General features: G+C 31.1%; 1 protein-coding gene across 1 annotated transcript; it reads left to right on the top strand.

Annotated features, from left to right (window-relative positions):
* Positions 1–3,205: 3,205 nt before the first annotated feature.
* On the top strand, positions 3,206–5,059 carry LOC110672939 (probable WRKY transcription factor 48). The gene is made up of 3 exons (XM_021835871.2): positions 3,206–3,841; positions 4,107–4,250; positions 4,403–5,059. Exons 1-3 carry the CDS (start codon positions 3,381–3,383, stop codon positions 4,809–4,811), a joined length of 1,014 nt encoding a protein of 337 aa, XP_021691563.1. The 5' UTR covers positions 3,206–3,380; the 3' UTR covers positions 4,812–5,059.
* The last annotated feature ends 4,162 nt before the right edge of the window (positions 5,060–9,221 follow it).

Genomic DNA, 9,221 nt, shown 5'->3' with positions numbered 1-9,221 from the left:
TAAATCCATCTCTCCTTTAATAATTTTTTATTTTTTTTAAAATATTATTCCCATAAGAGCAATAGTTTATTTTGCCTTTATAAATATAGCAAATTGGCTAGAGAAGAGAAACCCTTTTTTAACTTGTCAATCTTGTTTAGAGAGTCATTTAATTTATAATATTATATATTAAGGCAAATCAAGAGATGAAAATAGAATAAATATGTAGACAGACAGGGTGAGGCAAAATATTATTAAAATTAAATTGATTAAAGAAAACAATAACTATATACTGATCGTTCATGCTTGTGAAGATTGGTTGGTCTCTAATATAATATGTGTGGAGAGAGAGAGAGAGAGAGAGAGTAAATGAATCTCTGCCTTTATTATATAAGAAAAAGATTTGCACCCATAAATGCTTTCTAAAAATTCTCTTACTACCAACAAACGAATATATTTATGGGTTTGAAATGAAGAGGTCGGTGATAAAATATAAGCAACATCAAGATTCGTTACAGAAACCCTAACTGATGTAGTTAGCGATTATCTTTACTCATATTTCGAAATTGCAGAGGCTAATGATGATTCTTGCCTTTATATACATATAAAAGAGAATCGTTAACCTTTTTGTTTCGTACTGTTTCAACCAATCACCTATATGTCATAAGCTTTAGCTACTAGGGCAAAATGAAAATGATTCAAGAGCACTCTTAAATTGTTATACCAGAAAATGTATAATTGTATGAGCTGAGCCAGGTGGGTGAGCTGAGAGGCAATTACGCAAGTATTTTCTTGTTGAACAAACAAATAATATTCAAAAGGTTTGACCTGTACAGGGTTTTGACCACAATGGGTTTAGATTCTCAAACAAAAACATATCAATCCCTACGCTCGCATCGTTAATCGTTTAAGGACCCACCGTCAGAATATTTTCTGACGAGTCGGTGTCCGATCATAGTTCACACGCATTTACGCGTTTTCCCCTGTTGTGCTTTCACTCGCTCTTACCTTAAATCCTTATTGACGTTGCTAATCAATGCGTTATATGTGAAGGCAGGAATAAGATGTAAGCCTCGTTTGGCATTTAGTGTGTTTTTTGTCCCTTCCTTTGGAACCCATTCTTTCTCTCTAAGCAACTCGCACTGCTCCCATATATCACATTTGCCTTTTCTCTCAAAACATCACAAATTCTGGCAAGGAACCAAAAGTTATATGCTTTTTTCAAGCACAAGAATTCTTAATGAAAACTCATTATTACCCAAATGTGTATACTCCACAACGTTCATATTTCATGTTAAAATAAATTTTATTTTATAAGAAAACGGGTCATTAATAAAAAATTAAAAAGGAAAACTGGCCAACTAGAGGGTTGTGAGGTTAAATTATGAAGTTGTATATATGATAAGAAATTTTGGTTTTATATAATGTTGTTGGGGGATGAAGTAGAGAGAATGTTAGATGTGATGGAAAATCATTTTGATTAGAAGAGAAGAAAGAAGGAAGGTACATAAATATGAGAGAAAAGTTGCATAAGGCTAGCCAGAGGGCGTGTTTTGGAAGCCAACCCTAAAAGAATATACTAAAACCGCGTAAAGTGCATGTGCTTTGACAGAGAAAGTGCCTCCTCATCTATTTTTACTAAAACAAGTAATTAAATAATATGTGGGATATGCTTGTATATTAAGTTTACAATTTATTAAATTTTAGATTAAAAAAAAGTTTTATTTAATTAATAAAATAAATTTTTATTTTTTATCTATTAAATTATTATTTTCTTTAAAAAAAAATTCACTTTATTCCAGTAATGGGAATTATTTTCCCTAATTAATATCCAGCTTGAAATGACCATATTATGGCTTTTTGTGTAAAAGGAGATAATTATGGGTTTAATTATATAATTATATGACATGAAAGGGGCTCCATCATATCCCATAATCATGCAATCCATGATTAATTTAATTAAAACTTGTGATTTATCACTGGATGAAGATGATTAAAATTTATAAATTTTGTATGTATATATATATATATATATATATATATATATATATATAGATTGTATTTGACCAATAATCGTGAATATATGTGTTAAAGCAAAGAAGCCACTTCATCAAAAGATAAATTAAACAAGCTTAAAGAGGTGGAACAATCGCATAATAAATAAATAAAAGGACAATCTTTCCCACTAAATCAATCAATTAAACTGCTTTGATTAAAACGGTGTGGATTGACGTCAATTGACCCTGTTGGCTTGTCGGGGACTCGGGTAGGGAGAGAGAAAGACAGAGAGAGAAAACGCCGCTTCGTGACGCGGAGATTGTGTCATCTTCTGCGTTTCATTTCAGACACGGGACCACACGTGCCAGAAACTTATCTCGCATGCCCCAAATACTGTTGTTTTTCTTTTTATAAAAATCACCTCTGCATCTGGAAAATTCTTAATTTTTAATAAAAAAAAATATAAAAATAAACTTTAATTGAATAATTAAATAGAATAATATTTAAGTTTTGAATTTTAAAACATAAACTTAATTATTAAAATATTAATTTAATATTTAGTATGGATTAGAATGGTTAATTGAAAAGTTTTTCTCAAATTATGTGATTTTGACATTTTTGGTGACATATTGAGCGAGAAAATGTTTGGAGATTTGGAATCCATCAAATAACAGAAGCCAAACTTGCATTGTAAAAGAAAAAAAAAATTATTGTCAACACGTAAATAATTTAGTCAAAATATTCTATATATTTATATATAAATAAAAAATTATAATATAAGTATGCAATTTAGTATTTTATGTGCATTTGAGAATTTTTTTTTTTTTTTTTTACAATTTGGCAGCGAGGGCTGTATTAGTAATTTCAACTAATAATTTTACCGTTTAAATTAAAAGGAGAGGAGAGAGAGAGAGAGAGAGAGAGGGGGACGCCCGCGAGAAAAAATCGAAAAAACGGGGGAAGGCAGAGATCACATGCAAACCAGCTATGGAAACTTCTCTTTTCACCCTTCTACGTGTCAATCAACGCGCAACCGGTGAAACCAGTCAAAATATCCGCGTAAGAAGATGTGAGCGGTCCATGAGCAATTAATGCAAAGCACCGGCCCAAATCAACTGCCTCCGTACCAGATGTAACCGGCTAATGTCGGTCGTCAGACAATGGGAAACCTCTTTACTCTAAGCTGTTGTCCAAAATCCAAACCCTGACTAGACCATTCACACTTGGGCCAAAAACAGTGTCAATTGCTTCTTCGGTTGGTCTCTTTTCTCTTTTGTTTTTGTAATAAAAACTTGAAAATAAAAAGAGAAGAAAGAGAAAAAGGGAGAACAGGTGCCATACTCAAATGAAGAAGCAGAATATGTGCTTTTGATAATACATTAAAAAATTGTATCAAAATTTCTATGGAGAAGAGAGACGATCATCATCAGCAAATGATGAAGACTGACATTTCCATGGCAAATTCCACCACATTCATCACGGAGGAGATGTCCATCAGTAGTTTTGCTTTTTCTTCATCACCTTCTACAACTCCTACAACATCAACAAGCATCTTTGACATGATGATGATGCCATGTGATATTTCTGATAAAGCCTCTTTAGGCTTCGTGGACTTGCTTGATGGGAACCAAGATTTTGGTTCCTCTTCATTATTCGATTGGTTTCAGGTTCAGCCTCCCCCGATTCTTCCCCAGCAACCTTTACCTTCACCGGCATCTACTGTTCCTGAATCATCTGAGGTCTTGAACACTCCGGCCACTCCTAACTCCTCCTCGATCTCTTCTTCCTCCAATGAAGCAGGAAATGATTCACAAGCTAAGGCTGGAGATGAGGAAGAGCAGGATCAAGAAAAGAACAAGAAACAGTGAGTGTGTCATCTGTGTTCTTTTCTTGATAGATTTTTTGCTTTCTTTGTCGCGTATCTATTATATACAGTGTGTCCTTAGCTAGTTAGCTAGCTAGCTTTTGGAAAATATGAACAAGAAACAAAAAGCGATATAAGTCTGTTGGGAGAAACGGGAACTGGTAAATCTCTGCAATTAAACTTGATTAAGAGTTTTATGGGGCTTTATTGCTTCTCTTTCTGATTCACTTTTTAAGTGCTGAAAGTGTAATGTTTGTGGGTTTAGGTTGAAACCCAAAAAGAAGAACCAAAAAAGGCAAAGAGAGCCAAGATTTGCCTTCATGACAAAGAGCGAAGTTGATCACCTAGATGATGGGTATAGATGGAGGAAGTACGGCCAAAAAGCAGTGAAAAACAGCCCTTATCCAAGGTATCATTGAAATCCCCCATCTTGTCCCCTATGTTGCTTTGATATGTATATACGTTAATTAAATCTTGTTATTAATTACTTGGGCTGCAAGAATATGCAACGCTTTTGGATGATCTCGTGTTGAAAAAGTTGGTTAATTTATTACTTTTCAGGAGCTATTATCGTTGCACTAGCGCAGGATGTGGGGTTAAGAAGAGAGTAGAGCGATCATCTGAAGATCCCACCATAGTTGTTACAACCTATGAAGGGCAACACACCCATCCAAGCCCCATAACCCCTAGGGGAAGTATCGGACTTTTGCCAGATTCAGGTGGTTTCGGTGCTGCAACTTCTTCTTTTGCCGTTCCACAACCTCAGTACCAGCAACAACAACATGCCTATATGTATGGCCCATCACCGTCTCTGCACATTAGCACTACTAGTAGTTTGAATCCCCCATTTTCTCCAAGTTTTCTTCAAGAGAGACGGTTAAGTCCTTCATCAGCTTCTTTGTTTAGAGACCATGGGCTTCTTCAGGACATCGTGCCCTCCCAGATGAGAAAGGATACTAAAGAGGAGTAGAAGGATTTGCATATTAGTTTGCTGGTATGTAATTCTCTGACTGATGGGGTTCTGTCTCTGTAGAAAGTTAATCCCGCTTCATCGATCACCCATTAATTTCAATGACACAGAACCTTATCGTTGGGAAATGATGATGACTAGGCTTTTTAGCAGCATATGCAGGGACTAGCTAGTTTTCCCTTTTTTCTTGTGTTATTCTTTTGTATCCAGAGACTATCCGGTTATGGAGATAACTGAATTTTGTATCATCCTTTTCCCCCTTTAGTTGCTACTCAATTTCTTTAAATTCTTTCGGAATTCTTCCCTTTCTTCTAATGCCTACTCTCTTCTATTTTCTTTGGTTGGATCATATGCATGCGCATTCACATTATTATATATATTTTAGGGTTAGGGTTTTTCCCATATGCCTAATCTAAGATAGTCGGCTGAAACTCTTTAACTCTTGGGACTTTATGGGAATTTGATCCTTTTTCAAATGTGTAAAGATCATGCGATGATATATGTATGGAGAGGTGGAAGAGATGTAACAGTACATTGACCAGCACTATAGCCTTTATGAATCATGGGTTTTTCTTCCATTTTAAGGTATATATACAGACAAGAACTTGAGGCATTGAATGATGATGTGAACATTTTCGCAAAGAAATGAAGTGTGATTCTTGATTGAAAGGATGGTGAAAGATTTCGATAGAGATATGGTTTTGCTTTAAGCATTGTTGAAGATAACATTGTCTTTCTCACTCTTCTGGAGTTGTCATGTACTTGTCCATATTGCACTGCCGTTAATTCCTTACCTCGGCTTGTTTGTTCATTTTTCATGAGTTCATCTTCATCTTCATCTTCTTCTTCTTCGGTTCATTTTATGTATATGAAAAAAAAAAAGGAAAAATTAAAATGTGTCATAAAATATAATGTTATAAGAATTTGTTTGCATTCGGGGTTGAATCATCAAGTACATAGAAGGTATGATGGTGTGAAGAGAGGAATTGAATAAGTGATGTACTCTCATCTCATGTATGGCTTGGCTAATTAGCTGAGGAGGTTGCTTCTTGGAATTGTGGAGCAGGATTTTTATGTTGACAACTTGCAAAAAGTAATGATAAGGTGATGTGGAAGAATGATTATTTTTCCAAAATGTCTAATCACTCTCTCTAATTTTCCAACTCCTGCTTAGAAAAAGATTAAATTTCAAATAATTACCCATCTTCTAATTAATTTCAATAATAAAAACTATATATTATCAATATACGTATTCTCAGAGCATCTGGAATTTTTGCTTTCATTCACACACATACTTTGTGAAAAGGATTAATTAGGAAAATTCAGGTGGGAACATATCATAAAAGGCAGTATAGTAGTGTGAATGTAAATATATATATATATATATATATATATATATATATATATATATATATATATATAATTTTTTTAATCCGATTATTTTATGCTTAATTATGTATAAGAATGAGTTTACTTTATATATAATTTTTAATCGAATTATTAAGTTTATTTGTGTATGAGAATGAGTTTAGTATTTTTTTTAATTAAATATTTATAGAGATAATTAAATTATGTATAAATTTACATGTAAATATTTAATATAATTACTATTAAACTCATTTTTATATAAGGTCAAATTTATAATAATAGTATTAAATTACACTAAAAAAATATTAAATTTAGTAGCGAAAATTCTTACCGTTAAAAGTATAAAATTTGTCATAAGCTTGTAGCAATAATATATAAATTATTATATATTGTTGCTACAAAATTATTACTGTATGTATTTTAAAATAAAATTATAATTATTAAAAAAAATAATTATTGATAGTAACAATTATTTGCATTTTTTATATATAATTAGCAGCAATTACTTATATTAATATTGTATTTTAATTTTATAAGCCATAAAATTAAACTAATACTAATATTTACTGTAGAGTTATATAAACATTTTTAATTGATTATACGCGAATTATAATATAAATATTTAATTTAAAATTATAAAATTTATTCTTATATAAAATTTAAATTTACATTAAATGCTTTTTTTTTTTCTCTCTCAAAGTTAGCAGTTAATTAGCAGCAGTGAATATTCTTTAAATGATGGAAGGAATTATTGATCAGTGTTTCCCTTTGGCCTTTAAGCACCGCTTTATAGAAAGTGGAAAGGAATGGGTGTATGTGTTTTGAGAGTGATTATTAAGCGCATCAGGTGTATATGTATTATCTCTTATGATTATGTGAGATTTATTTTTATCATTATAAAAAAAAATTTATCTTTGTGTGAGAGAGAACGCTATTTTTATATATACCAAAAATATTTTATAATTCTTCGTACTTTGAGAATAAGTGAGATCGGCTTAGAATTGGCTGAGTTATTATTTGATCAAGTGAATGAGTGAATCCTTACTTTCTAACCCTTAATCAACTTTTCATTTCCTGTTGGGATTTCGTATCATTTCCAGTCTTTCTACTTTTTGCCTTTTTTTTTTTTCTTCCCTATCTGATTATCAATTTCAACCCTCCCATTTTTTTTTTAAATAATATAATTAAGGGAATTAAATTTCAAATTAATCAGTTAGATAGAGTGATATATTTTTAATTACTAAAGCTTCCTTCATAAATATTAATTATCCCTTTTTACAAATAAATATTACCACGTATTTACCCTTCTTCTTCCTCGCTTAGAAACATGTACGTAACTTGCATTAACTTAGAATAAATCCCATTAATGGAAGGAAAAACTCCAGAATTCATAAATTGAAGATCAAAGTTCCTAATTAATTAAGATTAATGCTTTCACACAATTTTCATATTAGTTTGATTGCATTCACTTATTAAAAAGAAAAAGGAAATGTCTTTATATGTAGGTTTTTTTTATCAATAAATTTTAACTTAATAAAATATTTTTTTATTCAATTGAGACACAATGAATCAAGTATAATTAATAGACTGCATAACAGCAGGTAGTCATTTTTCATTCTCACCATTCCATATACTTTAAATGTTAAGGAAAACAATCAAATTATTCTAATAAAATTGTTTTAAAAATTATTAAATCTTAAATTCGAATCTAAATTTGGATATATATAAAGTTTTATTTTTTTAAGTAGCTAAAATGTCTTTTACAATTTAGTCAAAGCTAGATTCGTGAGACTGCCAATGGGATCATAGCATCTAGAGGCAAAAGAATTGAGACCATATATGGTGCGTTTATGGAGGGTTGTAGATACTCATCAATACTATTTTATTATACAGGAATCAAATACTCTGAACTCATCAATCACAAAGTGAGCTATATATTTCTTCACCCATTAACCTTCCAATTTCTTACATCAACTCTGAATTTTATTACCACTAACACAATGCATTCTAAGAGAATATAACATATTTTCAACATTAATTCAAACAAAAATAAATAAAACAGAATTTAATCCGTCACTAATGATATCAGGACTCATAATTGGAAAGGTGACACACTATGCTTATGATTAGATCATTATAAATCATAATACAATTATATAAGCATAGGCTTCCAAGTCTATATATATAGGCAGATAAAATCATGCAAGCTAGGTTATTCTAAAATGAAACTTATAAATAAATCTGTTCTCGTACTAGGTTTGATTTTGCCTCCTCAAGTCTCTATCCCAAAATGTTCTTACCATAGTTTAACACATTGCCAATTCAAATCTTTAAATCTCCCCTTGCTTAGTATGTCAGATTTCAGGTTAGGTTTCTAATGGAGCTGTATTGGTCTGAGTTTAGTTAAATTTTATCTGGTTTAAATAATTAATAAAATTTTATTTGCTTATTAAAAAAAATATCTTTGAGAAAAGCCCATTTGGAAAAATGTGCCAGGAAAATTCACAAGTTCTCCTCAATGTCATCAATTGATCATTGGCGATGGGAAAATATTCTGTTTTAAGGGTTTAGTTCCCTTTACTTGAGATGTCATGATCATGCCTATTCTTTCCTTTTATTCATAAAAAGCAAATCATAGAAAATAAAAGATAGCATAGAAGTGAGGATATACCCATTCTGAATTAGACAACATATATCTATTGATGGTTGAAGTTTTTTAACGGTCCTTTTTAAGTGAATGGCAACAACAGAAACAATTATTAATTTATTTATCAAAATAATAAATAAATAAGAAAGGAGAAAAAAATTTGCTGGTATAAATTTCTCTCTTTTTGATCCTCCACTGTATGAAATGTTACTAATGAATTTTAAATTTTATTTTTAAAAAATTCCTTTTATAAGCTTTTTTAAGAAAATATATCTCCTAATATTTATATTCATAACAATTAATTCGTCTAGTGATTGCCCCAAAACAAACTTCTTAGCCCTCTACCATTGATCTCATGCATGCACTTGCAATACTAATTGCTCCCTTTAATAACA

This window comes from Hevea brasiliensis, chromosome 4 (assembly GCF_030052815.1).
Source record: "Hevea brasiliensis isolate MT/VB/25A 57/8 chromosome 4, ASM3005281v1, whole genome shotgun sequence".
Taxonomy (NCBI): domain Eukaryota; kingdom Viridiplantae; phylum Streptophyta; class Magnoliopsida; order Malpighiales; family Euphorbiaceae; genus Hevea; species Hevea brasiliensis.
Note: the sequence above shows the minus strand (reverse complement) of the source record. Positions and strands in the feature narration are given on the sequence as shown.

What these genes read in the sequence shown, in the direction of transcription:
- LOC110672939 (XM_021835871.2), top strand. Translation starts at nt 3,381, where the DNA reads ATGGAGAAGAGAGACGATCATCATCAGCAAATGATGAAGACTGACATT. An exon ending in CAAGAAAAGAACAAGAAACA is followed by an intron (nt 3,842 to 4,106) that starts GTGAGTGTGTCA and finishes TTGTGGGTTTAG; the next exon opens with GTTGAAACCCAAAAAGAAGA. An exon ending in AAAAACAGCCCTTATCCAAG is followed by an intron (nt 4,251 to 4,402) that starts GTATCATTGAAA and finishes ATTACTTTTCAG; the next exon opens with GAGCTATTATCGTTGCACTA.